We start from the raw sequence: 20,334 nt of genomic DNA on the forward strand, positions 1-20,334 counted from the left end.
GCAAATTCCGCCAAAGGTCATATTGATTCCGAGCATAGACGGAACTGACCGAGATGTTGCGAGTGAGTGAGCTATGGAAACGAGGCATGGATTAAGTGTTATGGTCTTGGCTTACCGTAATTGTATAATTATAGATTAGAAAAGTATCCACATCCAATCACGGAGAGATTAAAGTTCAGTTGTATTTGAATATTTGTGAGTTAACCGTTCGGTAAATAGTAAAAACAATATTCATAGTGGACAAATAATTTATTCATGTAAAAAATTGACGTCTGGATCCTTTTGAGATTGGGGAAAGGGTACAGGGTGTAGATTTCCACTTTCTGGATGAAACATTTATGACTTTATAGCAGTCTGTTCTTCGGCTTGCGAGATTGGCATCAAGTCAGTGATCATTGACATTCGGATATCCAAGACTTTACTAGTAAACTACCGTCACTGTACATTTCGAATAATCCTTTGGTGAGGCCACAAACACTTGTAAATACAGAAATTACGAATACAGACATGTATCAGCAGCAGTGTTCGCCATTTTATAATGTCGAAACCATCAGGTGATTGGTTGTGCTTTTGGACTGAAGGATATTAAGAACATGTTTTTGGAGCAAAACTTCTCTTTAAATTTTGACAGTGATCTTGCGAGATTGAGCTTTTTAGAGCGATCTCATTACCAATTAGTGGGGATCTATACAAATAATAAAAAACAGCTGCCTGAAAGGTACACATGGTGTGTTCACATGGATTCACATTCGGAACATCTCGTAAAAAGGACGAAATGAGCCAAATCAACACTTCGGAATCGCTCCAGGATTTCGTAAACAGGCATTTATATGCAATTCTTCAAAACTTCGAAACACAATTGACGAAAATGACGATAAAAACAACAAGGATTCATAAACAGAAAAAAATGTTCAGGAATATTATGGACAGGTAATATATGTATAAGGATGATACAGAAAGAAATGATATGTATGTAACAGAGTAACATAATAATATATATTATTTAGGAATAAATCACAGGTGCTTGAATCTACATTCACCTCCACACAGCCATACAAACTTGTAAAAGACTCGGACGACTCCACCAACATGTACCTTTACACCAGATTCAGGCTATGTGGGAAGGATAATGAAAGTGAGATTCATAGTTTTATAATACACATCACGTGATCTATGAATAAATGCAGCTTCACGTGGTTCACGCTTTAAAAAGGTCACGTTGTTGCACGTGCTAAGCATTCTCAATGAATCTTTTAGAGACGGAATATAACAGAAGTAGAACAGGAATCAGGGCAAATATTTAGTTCAAACGATATCCCTTATTTAAAAGTACCACGTGACGCGCAGAGGCTGTTGATTGGCTGTTTGGTACCATGACCTACCCTCCGGTAAACAGAAAGAAAATAATAGTAGGAAATTATAAAAATACACCTTCGTGGTAACTGAAACGCAAATATTGCCCTATCCACCGTGACAAAAGCAATTTGGGCCAGTTCTCAGAAACTAACGGCGATGTTGACTCTGCCTGGAGGAATTCCTGGTTACGTTTTCCATGAAGGGATGCTTCTAATGAATCTAAATATCCCTTCTCGTTCCGTTGTCATTTTGATACCATCACCATTTTGAATTCTAAAAGAAAGAAAGAATAACATAGTAAGGGAGGTAACTAATCTTTTACTAAATGCTGTGAAGAAGGAAAAACGGACATAGTTTATTTTCCCTTTTTCGAAAATAATTTCTCACTATTAACAAAATTAATCAAGATTTAGTTTGCAACTACAATATGATAAATGTATGGATCTTTCTTTTATCATAAAAATTCCTCAATTTTTTTTCAGAAAGGACTCGTTATGTCGATGATAGTTTCAGTTTCCATACTTTTTAACAGTCATTTCTGTTGTACGTTTCCATTACTGTTTTAATGATAAAATACCAGTTTTTCATTGATTTTGTTAGCATATATATTATTTATCTTTACTCTATGGGTACGAGTTTAAATTTACAAAATGTATATTAACTTCAATAATATTTTATTTAGATACTGGTTTATTTTGTTTAACGTCCTATTTACAGCCAGGGTCATTTAAGGACGTGCCAGGTTTTGGAGGTGGAGGAAAGCCGGAGTACCCGGAGAAAAACCACCAGCCTACGGTCAGTACCTGGCAACTGCCCCATATACATTATGTAGGTTTCGAGCTCGCGACCCAGAGGTGGAGGACTAGTGACAAAGTGTCGGGACACCTTAACCACTCAGGCCACTACGACCCTTTTATTAAGATAAATAGTTTGTGTTTGGTCTTGGTTTATAGAATTTATGAGCATAACAAAAACAGTATCGTTATAAAATAAGGGTTTAAGACAATCATACAGTTGTGGGATCGCACAACGCACCAATAACATAACATACACACATCGTGTAGATATTGTGGACACATCGCCGACACATTATGCGCGAAGTGCAATTGTATTGTAGAACTGTGCGGCTGAATCGTACAATTGAGCAGGTTCGTAAGATCAGGCAATAATATTGCAAAATGTAGGAAGTGTATTCAATTTTACTTGGACATGGCGAGTTCCAGTCCTGGAGTAAAGGGAAGTAACCCTCGTTAAATTTATTATCACATGTGAACTCAGAAAACCTTGCTACTTGTAACTATGGTGGCGTTAAGTTACTTTTGCAAGTCTCAAAAATTTAATGAAAAGCAGCATTATCTAATATCTTCGCCCCATTCTTTCTCCGTCCTTCAATGTGTCATGACAAAAACGTAATGACCCCAGCCCGATAATTTCCCACTCTTTTACATTCTTACCGTGGTAATTAATTAGACCGTCACCATTAAGGTCGGCCTCTATAATCATCTCTTTAATCTGTGTGTCCGTCAGTCTTTCCCCGAGAGCTGTCATCACCTCCCTCAATTCGTGTTCGTCTATCATCCCATCGCTGTTTTTGTCGAACATTCGGAATGCCTCCCGGAACTCCTCTTCCGTGTCCTCCTTTGAACTGTTATGCATCATTGTTATGAATTCGTCAAAATCTATCGTTCCATTTTCTGTAAAAAAATTATGAAAAAAGATAATTAAATGCAATTAATTCAGTAAGTTACTTTCTGATCCCAATTCGCCTTCAGTCGACGTAATTATTTGATAATGAACTACATGTGATATGACGACAACATGCAGCTAAATTATTTTTCTGGCTAAAAGTATAACCGTTTCGTTGTTTGCTAAGCTGCTTTTGATTGGCTAGTGGAACTGTGTTATGATATCTCACAGAACAAAACAAAATCTTTGAAGTAAGTTGGTTTATGTATGGCGAAAAGTTACAGTACATTCTCCTACTGAGAATTGGCTAAAATCAGTGTTACTATTTATAAACATGCCACAATAAAGATAGAGTTATTAATTTGTTTTGCTCATTTAAACGTTCCTTCCCCATACCCGACTAACTTTTTGATGGTTCTTAGGTTAACACACATACGTAGGTAAAATCTGTGTCCAATTAACAAGTTACTTATATATAGTAAGACCACCATTTCATTGATCATCAAAAGAAAAATGAATTTCCTTTAATGAGCAAATGATAATTATGATCTCGGTGAAAGTGACTAAAGAGATATGGCTCTACCACATGTCCGCGAGAAACTCAAAGGGAGATAACCCGTATAGCCATATGCTTTTCATTAGTACATACATCGTAGACGTAGCACCATTAACAAGCGTAAATTCTGTGTAATAGGCTTTGTTAACGAGATACCCATTAGTGCCCAGACGACCATACCAATGGACATGTATTTATCTCACACTAATGTCGAGATAGTTATACCATAACCTGCTTGATTATGTACACTTGTATCAATTCCATACCTCTTGGGAATAATAAAGTAAATTGTATTATGGTTAAAAACAACAGCTAGGACATACCGGTATGAAAACGAAACCATAACTCAAACTCTAAAACCGAATAAACAAGGGGAAAATATAAACAAAAATATTATATTTGCATGGAAACTCCTGATAAAGTACAAGAATAATAGGACCAGGTCGAATCTGGGTTATGTCATAATCTCAAATGAGAGTTAGGATGTTGACAATGAGGTCAACTTGATTAATACATTTAAGGTGAAGGACATTGCTTGGTCATAACTTTCAGGTGTTACTTCCATTTCGGTATTGGAGTAAAATTGTTTATTTGTATTGACTTTTCTGAAACCAAATTCGTAATTTGTAAGAACTGTACTGTTTGCATTCTTTCCTTTTCTATTGTTATCAATATTCATGATGAGTAACAATAATAGAAAGGGGTCATGATTGCAAAAAAGTATGCCCAATCCCTTTGATGAACGTATTGTCCATAAATATGTTTGAATGAACATTTCTTATAAAAATCTAGGATCCTTAGCGGCATTTAAGATTAAACTAGAAGGTATGATGCAGTGTGGGCCCGTAAAACTCTCAATCTTACAAAAAAAAAAAAAAAAAAATCTTTGATTACCGTCTAGGTCAATCTCGTTGATCATATCTCTAATCTCGTCGTCCGTGGGATCTTGACGCAGTTTGGTCATCACATTTTTAAGTTCTTCTCGAGTTATCTTCCCGTCTTTATTCTCGTCAAACAAGTCGAATGTCTCTTTATAGTCTGCGAAGAGAAAGACAACAAATGAAATTACAACAATGAGGTTTCCTTAATATTACAAGTAATCACAAGGATACATATATAGATCTACACACTAATATGATAGAAAGAAAAAAAGAAGAAAGAAAGAAAGAAAGGAAATCTGTTTTCGGTACAAATACTATGGATACACTTAAAGGTAAACTTTAAGAAAGAAAGAAAGAAAGAAAGAAAGAAAGAAAGAAAAGAAAGAAATAAGAGAGAGAAAGAAAGGAAAGAAATAAAGGAACGAAAGAAAGAAAGAGAGAAAGAAAAAAACATACAGCAAGAATTATTTGAAATGTTAAGGACACATATAAAGAGGAAAACTTTTAGAAAGAAAGATAAAAAGAAAGACAGAATGAATGAGCAGTACAACCAGGCTCTTGGTTTATGCTATCATAGCGTGCAATGCATGTTTCATTACGTCATTAAATTGACATGAGGAATTTTAAAGTACACGCGTCGAGTTATTATCAACATAAGTGTATAACGATCGAGTGCGGGGGAAGTACGTGTGGGTCGCTGGTGTTGGATACGGTAGATAAGTTATACGATACGTTTGTATATATATGTTAACCCCGAGGAGTCACCGTATTTACTGTTTATCTGTTTACTCTCGATACCCTAATCCGTGGTTGGATATAAACATCATTGTTTACTATATTAACATGTTGCCGAAATCAAAAGAAGCATTTATTAATCATTGATAATTTTATGGACTTGGAATGAAAATGCCGGATTTTTATTAAAACTCCGTGCTATCTAATTTAAAAATTCCATTTACGTTTTGGAATTTATTATTTACATATATAGTGCTATTTTGTTACTTGATTTTAATCGTAGTTTATAACATTGACAGACAGTCATTTAAATATCCACTAACTTTGTATCCCGCCGATCAGAGAGACATTTATTTTGGTTTAAAAAGCGAGAACCTCTCACCCGGGGTAAAACATGTAATGGTAAGCAGGCTTCTGTATTTCATAGGTACACTTTGACAAAAACGGAATTTCAATTAATGTCCATACAAGAGAAAAATTCTAAAATAACTCAAATCCCGATAAGAAGTGGATTAGCTTTAATTAGATTAAAATGCAACATTATATTAGAATAAAATATAAATGATGTTACGAATGTGAATAAATTGCACATCGTCAACAATAAAACATGAATATATTTTGATACGTTTTAGAAATAGTGTATGTGCTCAATTCTGACAATATTCTAAGCACTAAGATAACTTAATTTAAGATACATTTTTCGAAAGGGTCCCGAAACATCAACTATGCATATTGCAGCATCACTCCCCCCCCCCCCCCCCCCCCCCCCCCACCCAACTCCTCCCTCCCACCCAAACCCCCAACCCCCATCTACTCCCTATTTATCATACATACATGTATGTACATAATTGATATGCGTCTTCACCAATCTAACCTTTCCTGAGGGTAGTAGATTTTTACCTGCTTGCATGTTTCGTAAGAGGCGACTTTATTTACTCTACGCAGCAGGCTAGTCGGCAATTGAAGTATTTGTGTCGGTGATAATTAAGGAAGTAGATAGAGGAGTTTTATCTACCGGCTGCATCATTGCATTATTCGTAAGAGGCGACTAAATTATTGATCTTGTCTTTTCCTCTTCTTTCTCAACAACTTTTCTTTTCTCCCTTACATCTTCCTTAACACTGCCTCTCCTTTGACTTTAGCTTTCGCCCACATGAGAAAGGCTTTTAGTTCTATCCTCTATCAGAGACATGCTGTTCCTGTTTAACGCTCGTGTTTTAAACAATACGCTTCAGTGAGATAGCACTATAAAGTCGTTATTACATGTAGTTCCTCGCTTAGGTACAAACAACCTCAGCCTCCAAAAACACACACTCACCACACACTTGCATCTCGCATACCGAGGAGAATTTCCATCAACTACAATAGCTTTTGATAGGGACGTTAAACAATACTAAGTCTGGCCCTCAGTCTAACTAATACTCTACAGTAAATTCCATCTACATGTATATAATATACATGTGATTACATGTATACCAGTATATAATTATGCATGTATATTAGTATAATAAAAGCGGATTTGTCTCATTTTGAGATATTGTTTTCAGAGGAATGCCGCATTAGATATATTTACATTGCATGTAGTGTGCCAAATGTCACCATATTGCATTTCATAACAAACCGTAAACAATTTCTGATTAACAGTATTGAATGTTATAGCATAGCTGTGTTTGTGGCAGCTATGACCCTGCTATGAACTGGTGCTGTCTGACAGTAAATAACGTTAGTAAGCTTTTACCTCTCAACCGTCACAATATGTATGGTAAACACGTAGAAAAATAAACGTTTTGGTCTTGTGGGGTTTTAGCGAAAAAAAAATAAATTAACACTTAAATGATATCATCGACTTATATATCGACTTAAACTGCAAAGTTGGGTATTCAAAGTTCGCTTATCTATAAAATTACCAAGGCAGTCAAAAGTGAAAACACTTCTTAGAATGCATGCAGTTATCAAGGAAGTATTTTAATGGAAGAAAAAAAGATAGTTATTCAAATTTCACTCTGTTTTTAGATTTCAATTTTAAGAAAATGCTTGTCAAATTTAAAAGCGTCGACGTCACACATCAAGTACTGCCTATGACTCCGTTGACATGATGATGGTGACGATGAGAATTAAAATCTCGCATCCTTTATGCGTGGTCTGTGGTTTTGAAAAGTCAATAATCTTAAGAAAACATCTTTTAAAACCTTTGCTTGAAATGTCAAAAAAAAAAAAAAAAAAAAAAAAAAAAAAACAAACAAACAAAACAACAAGAATTGCCTTCAATGTCAAATTTCTAGGTATTCAAATATCAACAAGGCGGGATACCTTTATTTAAGATAAGTATAATGTCTTTTACTTTCTGGCTAGACACTTTCGTTTTTTTTTCAATTTTATAACGATAAACATATTCAAACCTAGATTCGATGTTCCTTAATATAGGATTTTTCGATATCTAAAATATATGTATACAGATAACAAAAGTATACTTTCAAATAAATTACCACAATGTTTCACTCGAATCGTCATGTATTTCGAAACAGAAATAGAATTCTATGAAATATCAAAACCATTTCAATAAACGTATCTGCACACACATTAAAATGCAATTCATGTTCCTAGCTTGTCATGTGATCGTGTATTGCTGACGAAATTTGTGTTTTTCCTGCAACGCTTCAGCGATGACCTGAATGAGATCTACATGTAAGATTTAAACCAGATTCGGTTTAATACGTTTACAGGGTTGTACTATGCTAGGATGCCGGGAAAAATTGCATTCATACAGCTATACGGCGATTGTATCAGAGATAATGTCACAAAATGACCCCGCCTCTTAAAACATGGCGTTATCGTAGGAAACTGGTCATTTGTAAATGGAGTTAGGATGTTCCTAGACTGGTCACCACTTTATCATTTTTTTGTAAAAAAAAAAAAAAAAAAAAAAAAAAAAAGAAAAACAATGCTCAGCTGAATTTCAATACTGCATTGAATCCTATTACAACAGTATCTCCCCCTGGTTTGAAACTTAAAAATAAGATATATCCCAGAGACCAAATCTATCAAGCACAATTTTAATTTCTATTTTTTTATTCTAAATACAGAGGCCAGTCTAGACAGGATATTTGAGTATTACTAATAATAAAATGAAGATTAATAATTATAATAACTATTCAAGTTGGTAACGACACAAATTAGTCTCATACATATTCAATGGTCCAAAAGATCTGACTCGCATTCCTCTGACACTGAAAAACGTTATATGAAATATCTGCACATATCTGAATATATATTTCCTCACAGTAACGTTAAAGCGATCACCCTATACAGTATATGATACGCATAGCTCTACATTATATACAGATGAAATATAAAAAAAAATTCAATCTTACCTGCCATTCGTTCCGGGGTTATATTGTCTAGACAAGCCTGCAAAATAAAAAAACAAAAATGATTACACAAAAATAATTATGTGCATGATACATATGTATGTGAAAAGAAAAAAAAATGCCGCAATTCCGAAAAGTGATTTATCACAGAACTTCGCAAATGTCTGCATTTCGTTCTATCTCTATTGACAGACATCTTTAGAATGAGCATATCATCGTTAGTGACGATTTTCATGATTGTTGACGCAATATAGGTCCGAATCTAGCTTTACTTTAAAGCATATTAGCCTTGATCATGGTGAAAGTTAGACTTTAGTTTAGGGGATGCACACTGGTCTCGTTCTGCCTGCCATTACAGCCATATTTAGAATGGACACAATCTTTGTTAGTAATTAGTTTTAGGCTTATTTCGGGTGTCAGCTATTTACTATAGTCAGGCTATTCCATCTAATGTGATTACATATGTGTATAAACAACAACCAATCACTGCCGTGCTTCTATAATTGGTGACGCATGCGCAAACAAAGTCTAGTTGCTATAGTCAGACCAAGTGGTTGAGCAAAGTCAACTAGACATGCACTTTGTAACTTCTTGTTTCTCTACACATGCGCATTACATGTTACCAAAGTGAGCCGTTTCTACAACAGTTAGATTACAACCACTGTAGCATACGCTCGAAGTAGGCTTTATTCTAATTCGCCATTTGAGGTCCTAATCAAGCTCAAAACCATCTAAACCGTGAACATTGAATGTTAGACTGTAGTTGAGGGGGTATCACTGGATCTTTTTTCGCCTTGTCTATATGCTGAGTCTGACCTTGCGTTCCTCTATCGGGTTCGTACAAGTTTTACCAAATAGGTACGGTATCATATAATGGAATGCAATTTAACTACAAGTGGGTTTCAAAGATGGCGGCAGTCACTCACTTCCAATATAACAAGAGGCCCATGGGCCTTAACGGTCACCTGAGTTATGATATATTTTAACATATTTGGAATACTTGAATAAAGGTCAAGGTCATCCATTTGAACAAAACTTGGTAGACCTTCATCCCAGCATGCTACAGACCTAATATTGGGTATCTGCGCCTTTTGGTTATCGAGAGGAAAGTATTTAAAGATTTAAGCATATTTGTCCCCTGTGACCTTGAATAAAGGTCAAGGTCATCCATTTGAATTAACTCAATAGCCCTTCATCCAAGCATGCTACAGACCTAATATTGGGTATTTGGGCCTTTCGGTTACCAAGAAGAAGTCATTTAAAGATGTAGGCATATTTGACACATGTGACCTTGAATGAAAGTCAAGGTCATCCATTTGAACAAACTTGGAAGCCCTTTATCCCAGCATGCTACAGACCTAATATTGGGTATTTGGGCCTTTTGGTTATCGAGAAGTAAGTATTTAAAGATTTAACCATATTTGGCCCCTGTGACCTTGAATGAAGGTCAAGGTCATCCACTTGAATCAACTTTGTAGCCATTTATCTAAGCATGCTACATACCTAATATTGGGTCTCTGGGCCTTTTGGTTATCAAGAAGAAGTTGTTTAAAGATTTTAGCATATTTGACCCCTGTGACCTTGAATGTAAGTCAAGGTCATCTATTTGAGGTATTTGGGCCTTTCGGTTACCAAGAAGAAGTCATTTAAAGATGTAGGCATATTTGACACATGTGACCTTGAATGAAAGTCAAGGTCATCCATTTGAACAAACTTGGAAGCCCTTTATCCCAGCATGCTACAGACCTAATATTGGGTATTTGGGCCTTTTGGTTATCGAGAAGTAAGTATTTAAATATTTAAACATATTTGGTCCCTGTGACCTTGAATGAAGGTCAAGGTCATCCACTTGAATCAACTTTGTAGCCATTTATCCCGGCATGCTACATACCTAATATTGGGTCTCTGGGCCTTTTGGTTATCAATAAGAAGTTGCTTTAAGATTTTAGCATATTTGACCCCTGTGACCTTGAATAAAGGCCAAGGTCATTCACTTGAACAAACTTTGTAGCCATTTATCTAAGCATGCTACATACCTAATATTGGGTCTCTGGGCCTTTTGGTTATCAAGAAGAAGTTGTTTAAAGATTTTAGCATATTTGACCCCTGTGACCTTGAATGTAAGTCAAGGTCATCCATTTGAGGTATTTGGGCCTTTCGGTTACCAAGAAGAAGTCATTTAAAGATGTAGGCATATTTGACACATGTGACCTTGAATGAAAGTCAAGGTCATCCATTTGAACAAACTTGGAAGCCCTTTATCCCAGCATGCTACAGACCTAATATTGGGTATTTGGGCCTTTTGGTTATCGAGAAGTAAGTATTTAAATATTTAACCATATTTGGCCCTTGTGACCTTGAATGAAGGTCAAGGTCATCCACTTGAATCAACTTTGTAGCCATTTATCCCGGCATGCTGCATACCTAATATTGGGTCTCTGGGCCTTTTGGTTATCAATAAGAAGTTGCTTTAAGATTTTAGCATATTTGACCCCTGTGACCTTGAATAAAGGCCAAGGTCATTCACTTGAACAAACTTTGTAGCCATTTATCTAAGCATGCTACATACCTAATATTGGGTCTCTGGGCCTTTTGGTTATCAAGAAGAAGTTGTTTAAAGATTTTAGCATATTTGACCCCTGTGACCTTGAATGTAAGTCAAGGTCATCCATTTGAGGTATTTGGGCCTTTCGGTTACCAAGAAGAAGTCATTTAAAGATGTAGGCATATTTGACACATGTGACCTTGAATGAAAGTCAAGGTCATCCATTTGAACAAACTTGGAAGCCCTTTATCCCAGCATGCTACAGACCTAATATTGGGTATTTGGGCCTTTTGGTTATCGAGAAGTAAGTATTTAAATATTTAACCATATTTGGCCCTTGTGACCTTGAATGAAGGTCAAGGTCATCCACTTGAATCAACTTTGTAGCCATTTATCCCGGCATGCTGCATACCTAATATTGGGTCTCTGGGCCTTTTGGTTATCAAGAAGAAGTTGCTTTAAGATTTTAGCATATTTGACCCCTGTGACATTGAATGAAGGCCAAGGTCATTCACTTGAACAAACTTTGTTGCCATTTATCCCAGCATGCTATACGCCCAATATCAGGTCTCTGGGCCTGTTAGTTATTGAGAAGAAGTTGAAAATGTAAATTGTTGTCGACAGACGACGCACGACGCACGACGCCGGACAAAAGGCGATCGCAATAGTCAACTGAGGCTTTGTCTTAAGTGACCTAAAAAGCGAATGTTTTTTAAAAGTTCCTCGCAAAGAGAAATTCCTCGTCTCGTTTTCAACAAGAAATACATTTACATGACAAATGAAGAATGGCAGTTCCACCATTCAGGATCCATGTGGTACGTTTGAAAAACGATCCACTAGTATAGCGCGTTCCATAATGATTATGAGTTTAGCGGATTCATACCGGTACATCATACTAATATATAAAAGAAATATTTGTCTTAATAACAATCGTTATAGAACAATAGAACAGAAGGTATGTCGATTTCTGCTAAGCACTAGATGTCTGGCAATTAGGAAAAACCATATGTCATCATTAAGCAATTAATGTGGAATATGAATGTAAATAGAATGATTGAACAAGAGACAAAGAATATGAATGTATAGAATGATTGAACGATTGAACAAAGGACACAAGGAATATGAACACATTTCAATATAAAATGAGAGGAAGATACAGAAGAGGTAATATTAATTAAATGTGCACCATGCAGCTGTTTCGCCCTTAAAGAACTCGTCACTGATGCCAAGGGCCTTAAGTGTTGATCAATGGAGGCGAACAAAAATGCGAAACATGTCGAAAGAATTGTCAACATCTGAAAAGGGAATGGTGCTAAAGACACTAATGTAATTCAGAAGATGTACTTGGTAAGTGAAGATTTTATTAGCATGCGTCATGTCGCATGTACGACGTGCGGAGAACAAGATGAGCTGTGGTTTGGGTCTGGCAGAAAACAAAAAAAAAACAAAAAAAAAAAAAAAAAAACCCAACCTAAAAAACCCCCAAAATAGAAACAAAAACAAAAAACAAAACAAAAACAAAAAACAAAAACAAACAAACAAACGAACATAAAAAAATGTTCGTCTCCGGACATTGAGGAAGTCATGATATAATATGGATGTATATATTTTGCAACTGTAAACTTATACATGTACAAGTACAGCTCTCTTTAGACATTAGTTGTCTCTTACTCCCAGCTAACGTTACGTCTGAGCACCACACATGCACATACCTACTGACAAGGTTCCAAATATTATGACAGATTGCGGGGGAAATGAATTGTTCAGTTATAAACAATTTGAACAACTGACTGCTCTGTGGTTTACAAAACTGATTTAAACAACCTGTGTTTGTAAACCCTTTGACATTTTGAAGATTTTTTTGATAAACATTAAGTTTCATTTTATTAATCACAGGCATGTTCTGAAATATGTAGATACCTAAGAATGACGTATCTAAAGGGAAAATGGAAAAATGAAATTCAACAGATACAGTCTCTAAATTGGCGTCATATAGTGTATCTTATGCCGTAAAATGACGTTTGACGAGACTTTCTAGACGACATTTTTGTATTAGTGCAAGTTACGTGTTTAGCGAGATTCGTGGCTTAAATGACCCTGGCTGTTAATAGGACGTTAAACAAAAACAAACCAAACCAAATCGTGGCTATAAAAATGGCTTGCATGTATATACTCTTAATGTAAAAAAACAAGGGAGAAATAGAAAAGGTGACAAAAAGTCGATGACATGCTATTACTCTGATAATTGAATCAGATATTCCAGAAGACGTTGTATATAAAGTTGATTATAAATGTCAAACCTTGTTCCAACACTTTCGTTTTGCTATAGTTTTAAGTAAGCACTGCACATTGACCGGGTAAAAGAGAAGCAGATAATTATATATTAAAGTTGGACCTATTAGTTGGTTTGGTTTGGTTTGGTTTATTTTGTTTAACGTCATATTAACAGCTAAGGTCATTTAAGGACGGCCTCCCGTGCGTGCGACATGCATGCGTGTAGTGAATGCGCATGTGTGTTTTGGGAGGCTGCGGTATGTTCGTGTTAAGTCTCCTTGTGATAGGCCGGAACTTTTGCCGATTTATAGTAGTTGAGCTATTAACTCATGGTTTACCGTCAATAGCTATTTTTCAGTTCACTGCGACCACATTATGTATGAATTAAAGCTGTTGTATATTATAATGAACGCTTTATACACAGATGTAACATTCGTTCAATAGTTTATATTAGGACGTGTGAGCACACGCTTAACTCTCCGAAACACCTGGTCCTGCTATCTTTGTACTCTTCAGTGGTTTGCCTGCAAATCTATATATTTTCCCTTCGTTTTATGAAATAGTGAGCATTGCTACATTTGTACATTCACTATACCAAAGGTATATTAACGTTAACTACAACGCCATGGACGAGTTCTAGCGTATCCAATAGACACTCCAAGTTCTTTGTGAGAGTCTAAATCTGACGAAAATAACAACACAAGATTTTGAGAGATGCAGCTTGATGAAAACCAATGTTGATTTTTATGGCTAAAAACCACGATCTCATTTGGTAACATGTTGTTTCCTAAAGCGATATGATATTACGTCAGACATGTCAGATGTTTTGTTGATAAGCCAGTGGTTCTGTTTGTCTCCCCTCTATCTCACATTTGATATTGTAACTTATGAGTCATCTAAATACCAAATCTAGTGATATTTTACATGCCTATATATCACTATAATGGTGGCATTAGAAGTAACTTAATTGATCAATTTCCAGTATGTATTGTGGCTGTATGGGCCATGCTGTTGACATGCAGCTTGTAAATTTAGACAAAGTATGAGAAAAATGCATGTTTCAGGGAGACAGGATTGCCTCATGTGTATACATATATTGCACGAAATCGCCATGCCGTTATGATCACAAGTATTTATAACACACAGAACAGCATTAGTTTAACCGGATTTAATTTTATATATGTCCATCTTCTTAAACATTAATTCTAGTTTGACATTGAACTGAAAACGGCTGTTGTGAATAATATCGATCACACAAACATGGCATATAGCGAGGCATTTCAAACATAAAACAATGCTTTTATTAGATACTATTATCAACTCTTAACACGGCAAGAAGTAGGCTGTTTTTATTTCGGAAAATATTGTTCATCTGCTGAAGTCGAGGTAAAAGATCCAATTTCTGAAAAAAATGCTCCAAACCCCGAAGTTTAACTATACTTGCATTTGTCTAGAAAACATCATTCTTACAATTACTGTGATCAACTGTCTTGAAACTATCCAATAGGGGGTATATTTATCAAGTGAAATGCCTCCCTAAATAACATATTTGTGAAATATTATTCGCAACCGCCATTTGCATTCTCGAAGAATGAGTGTTTATTCACACATTAAGTCAAATCCTCCCGAACAAATGCTAGCCTTGGGTGCTACAGCTATTAGCACTTGTGAACATATATTGTAACATGATGGTTATTTTTCACGTTTGATTATTTGTCTGACTTACAATTTTTCCCTACTTCATCTTACCACAAAGTAACTACAGAAGAAACTGTCAGAATCTACATAAAATTATTGATGATTTAGAGAAGCAACATGTCCATAAACAGTTTTGTATTTTACATGACTTGTTTTTGTGCAAATATGTGGATATCATTCGTTTTGAAATCTATATTGTTTTCCTATAAAGATGACCCAGAAATCGGATTTGACCTAGATTTTCATGGTGGAGGCCGTCGATTTGACCAAGATTTCAATAGAGGGTGTCGTCGATTTGACCTAGATTTCAATAGAGGGTGTCGTCGATTTGACCTATATTTCTATGACAGGTGTCGCCGATTTGACCTATATTTCAATAGCGGGTGTCGCCGATTTCACCTGGATTTATATTGGGTGTCGCCGATTTGACCTATATTTCTATAGCGGGTGTCGCCGATTTGACCTAGATTTAGACATCGGATGTCGCCAATTTGACCGAGATTTAGACATCGGGTGTCACCGATTTGACCCAGATTTAGACATCGGGTGTGGCCGATTTGATCTATATTTCTATGGCAGGTGTCGCCATTTTGACCTATAATTCAATGGCGGGTGTCGCCGTTTTGACCTATATTTCTATGTCGGCTGCCATAATTCTCCCTGATCTTCTACATTTGTATTAAGGGTTTATATACAAACCTACCTTTTTGTTTATATTTTACCTTCGTTATTCGATATTGAGTTAAGGTTCGTCATTATGACGATTGTTGTTTGTTCCCCTTTTCCTGATCTGATCAAATAAGATTTATATTTAGATATAAACCACATGCCCCAGGACTCAGCTTTCTACACTATGACAGCCTACGTATCGACTCGTTACTCCTATGATTTTCACATATGTATTAACCGAGATATGTCAACGCACATTTAGGAATTTAGCAGATTTTATGCATCAGTAGTCACGTTTTACTTCGTCTTTTTATTTATTCATTTTTTTTTTTTTTACTTAAAGTGTATTTCGATACCGAAAGAATGCGGATTTCGTGTACATGTATATTCATATGTTGGGTGATGGGTACATGTGTTTACATGTTCGTCCAGACTTACAAACAAACTCTGTAAATAGATGCAATATTTTGTCACGTAACGTGATGTAAACAAAGATATCTCGTCTGGTACGGCTGTTCCACGGAGTAGATTATGTAAGCCCATCAAGCAACTCCACTGTCATAATGATACACCTCTCAACACATGTTCAGGTTAATACTGTACTGAACGGTTCATACAATATATACGTCTCCCTCATAGGCCGTGCACATATTTTTGTATTGACATATCATTAGATATATACAATGTACAACTTATCGATTTCATGCGTGTATGTACAAGTGCACGTGTAATGCACGAGAGTGATGGTAGTGGGCCTTAATCTCGCCCTACTTTACTTAAAAGCTGAGACCTAGATTACCGAAAACGAGATAGGTTAAAGAGAGGTACCCACGTGAGCAAAACAAACAAACAAACCGTAGTTTAGTGTGAAAGATATCGGCTCAACACGAAAGCAAAGGTGAAAGTGTTATAGATAGGAAGATAACTAGAGATAGTACGGTATACACATCAAGCACATGTTGGCACGCTCAGGCGGATTCCAGGGAAACTCTCTCCCCCGCTCTTGTTTCGTATTAAACTCACATGCTCACAAGCTTAGCGAGTTAGAAGTGCCTAATTTCCTGCACTTGAAAATAATCATTTTATTATAAAGTACACATTTTGTGATAAAATCGTGTCTAAAGTCATTATATATACTACTAAGTAAGCATGGATATGTCCGCCCCCTCCAATACACACCATAACATTACATGTCGACATATTGTCATTAAAACTACAAAATATCTATGGCGAAATGCTCCCAATCTCATCACTCCACATGTACGTCATCAGCATAAAAAATGTGTGTGCGCGTGTTTCATGGGTCATGTGTCATAAGACTTACCATTGCGCGTGCCCCGTTACAGCCTCAGCATCAACTGTGTCCCTTGTCTTGCCTTGGATGTTGACTCCGGTTGCGACGTTTCAGTATATACGCCCGACTGTCCATAAAGTGTATACCGCATTATCGACACACTATACACACATACACACCCTCATACTACACATACTGCTCGCCTGTCCATTGTATGCCCTAATCATTGTCATACAGGCCTAACATTTTGTTTATAATATACACAAATAAAACTTTTGAAAAAACAACAACAAAAAAAAAACAAAAACAAAAAAAAAACATTGTTACATAAACATAATGTCTGGGGTATCATATTTCAGAATTGATTGAAAATATTGACAATGCATATTTTACTTTGTCGGGAGTATCTACCGCCCGTTTGTGTATTGAGGGGTGACGTAATGATACACACAAGATCTGTCATCTGCGCGTGTATTGTCAATGACCCCGTCCTCCTTGTCATTGATCATGACCACCGGTCCATCGGTTTCTCTGAAAACCACATAAAACGGAAGTACACAGAGAAGATACTTATAACTTGTGAAAACGTCTGTACATGTTTAACTCTACTTCTTCTACACGTAGTTTAAATTGCTTTCCCTGAATTCTGTAGATATTTACCTATATATATATATGTGTGTGTGTGACGATGTTTACATTGAACAGCCAGTGACACTACCCCACCTGTACCTTATAGATTTCATTATCGGGCGTTATCGCGAAATGTCTACAACATGTCGTCATTAAATTTAAATGGCAATAATAAATTCGACTCCATATACACACAAATAGTGAAGATATCTGATAAAATCACGTTCTTTCCCTTCTAACTTGAACAGATTTTCCATTAAAGATATCTGATTTTACTTTCTGCATCGCCTACCTTTCAATTTCAAATCGTACACGGCAACAGGTATATATATAGTATATATACGTAGATATGACTTTGTTGTCAAAATAAGGAAAGCATGTCGCTATATTGCAAGCCTTGTTTATTCAACTATTTAAAAGGTTTAATTGATATTACAGTAATAAATATCTTTTATGCAAATATTATTAATTATTTAAACACACAATAGCATGTATAGTAATATGCATTACATATTCAGATATAATATTTCGTAATTAAAGGATGGCCAGTTACCCGGAAGAACATAATTTCATATTTTCCTGATCAAGATAATATTCGGTTTGTCGGAGTCAGAGAATTTCCGGTTTGCCGGAGTAAGAGAGTTTCCGGTATGCCGGAGCAAGAGAAATTCCAGTTTGTCAGAATATGAGAATTTCCGGTTGGTCGGAGTTAAACTTTCCGGTTTTCCGGAGTAAGAGAGTTTACGGTATGCCGGACAAGAGAAATTCCAGTTTGTCAGAATATGAGAATTTCCGGTTGGTCGGAGTTAAACTTTCCGGTTTTCCGGAGTAAGAGAGTTTCCGGTATGCCGGACAAGAGAAATTCCAGTTTGTCAGAATATGACAATTTCCGGTCGGTCGGAGTTAAACTTTCCGGTCTTCCGGATATATATTTTATGAGTAAGATAATTTCTATACACAAAAACACCGGCTTGGGGACCAGAATAGAAACACATCCTCCTTAATTCTTGCAGGACAACCGGCTCAAATGACAATATGCCATTGTTAATTTGGTATGCTGTTGAACTACTCTTTGAATTTAAATTACGTGTTTTCGTTCATATCAAACTCGTATTTAAGCCAAACATTTAACTATAATCTTAAAGTTATTTTTAATAATCCTTGAACCCTTGGATTGTGAAAGTATGTGAATGCAATGTCAAAAGTTTCCTTCACAGTATGTATACATGTACAATAATTCTAATAACACCGCATACAGTTGTACATGTACATCTCAAGAATGCTAAAATTATAAATACGTTAGAGCATTACGGTATTGGTCTATAGGATAAATAGAGGTTACACAACGAGTGGTTGTTGGATATGGAATTTATTTCACACGAGTAAGTTATTTTTTTAAAGTTACAAAAGACACGAGCTTTAGCGAGTGTTTTTTGCAACTTTAAAAAAATAACTTACGAGTGTGAAATAAATTCCATATCCAACAATTTCGAGTCGTGTGACCTGTTTCTACCACAATAATATCGGCTTGAATCAAAGGGAAACGTGGCCAAGTATAATTTCGCGTATGCAAATAAAGTGTACCGGTGACGTCCGGGACTCGGTGATGTGACGTCATTAGATTATTGATGACGTCATTAACAATTACAGCTTGGGTCAAAGTTCACCGTGTTAGCCAATCAAAATGCGTACAGAGTTTATACCACGTGTGGTATAAACAGATTGTTAATCAACAGCTGTGATGATAAACTGATGGTCTGAGAGTTGAATAACATGGCGTATTGTGGTAGAAATCTAATTCAAGCATAAATTTAAACTAGGGGGATATAATCTTGTATCAAAATTTAGCATTGCAATTTTTTACAGTAACAAAAACTTCAGGGCTGGTGGCCAGTCAACTGTAAAACAACCGTGTCCTATTTATTAAAGTGCAATACTTGTGTAAGTAATAATAACATCCTGTTCTCCCATATGTGTTAAATTTCCCGTAGTCTACTTGGGATAGGAATTTCTATAGACGATTACAGAGCAGATCTCCTCGCCCTATTTATCGCCGAGTAAGTTTGTCCTTTAACGTGAAAGACGACACCAATACGTAGACTAGAAGGCCACGTAATGTAACTTGAAGGAAACTTTTTTTAGTTGATGAGCTTTTATATAAAGGAGACATTTTACTCAACAATGTATCCTGTAGTCTTACGATTTTATTGAGCGTAATGAAGTGGGTATTAGAGACAAACCAACCAATTGTTTTCCCATAGACTTTAGTGTTAACGTTTTGGAGTATTTCATTCAAATTCTTGAATTCAATAAGACAATTATGGTTTATAACAAAAGTTTAGGGTCTGATATAATACCTAATTAAAAAAAAAAGTTGGGTCCTTCAGCTCAAATTTTCTCCAGGGTAGCCATTTTGAAAATGGGTGAATTTCGCAGTAAAAATTCTCAAAAATCTTAAATGTTTACCTGTTTACTATTATTACGTGAACTTTTGGGAAAAAAATCAATCGGACTTATGAAATTAATATCAACATTTCTTATTGATAGTTACCTATCAGGCTACATATCTATTTTCTCGCTTCATAACATACTGGCCAATCAGTGGCTGCCAGACATTTTATCCTTGGCTCAACGTTCTATAC

The 20,334-nt window shown here is 35.9% G+C and overlaps 1 protein-coding gene across 1 annotated transcript; it reads right to left on the bottom strand.

The window, feature by feature from the left end:
- Positions 1-234: 234 nt before the first annotated feature.
- LOC117324661 (neo-calmodulin-like) lies at positions 235-17,292 on the bottom strand. The gene is made up of 5 exons (XM_033880596.1): positions 17,093-17,292; positions 8,586-8,622; positions 4,493-4,636; positions 2,811-3,050; positions 235-1,629 (listed from the first exon to the last, which is right to left on the bottom strand). Exons 1-5 carry the CDS (start codon positions 17,093-17,095, stop codon positions 1,601-1,603), a joined length of 453 nt encoding a protein of 150 aa, XP_033736487.1. The 5' UTR covers positions 17,096-17,292; the 3' UTR covers positions 235-1,600.
- Positions 17,293-20,334: the final 3,042 nt, after the last annotated feature.

This window comes from Pecten maximus, chromosome 3 (assembly GCF_902652985.1).
Source record: "Pecten maximus chromosome 3, xPecMax1.1, whole genome shotgun sequence".
In the NCBI taxonomy this organism is placed as follows: Eukaryota; Metazoa; Mollusca; class Bivalvia; order Pectinida; family Pectinidae; genus Pecten; species Pecten maximus.

What these genes read in the sequence shown, in the direction of transcription:
- LOC117324661 (XM_033880596.1), bottom strand. An exon ending in AACCCCGGAACGAATGGCAG is followed by an intron (nt 4,637 to 8,585) that starts GTAAGATTGAAT and finishes TTCTCTTCGCAG; the next exon opens with ACTATAAAGAGACATTCGAC. An exon ending in CAACGAGATTGACCTAGACG is followed by an intron (nt 3,051 to 4,492) that starts GTAATCAAAGAT and finishes ATTTTTTTACAG; the next exon opens with AAAATGGAACGATAGATTTT.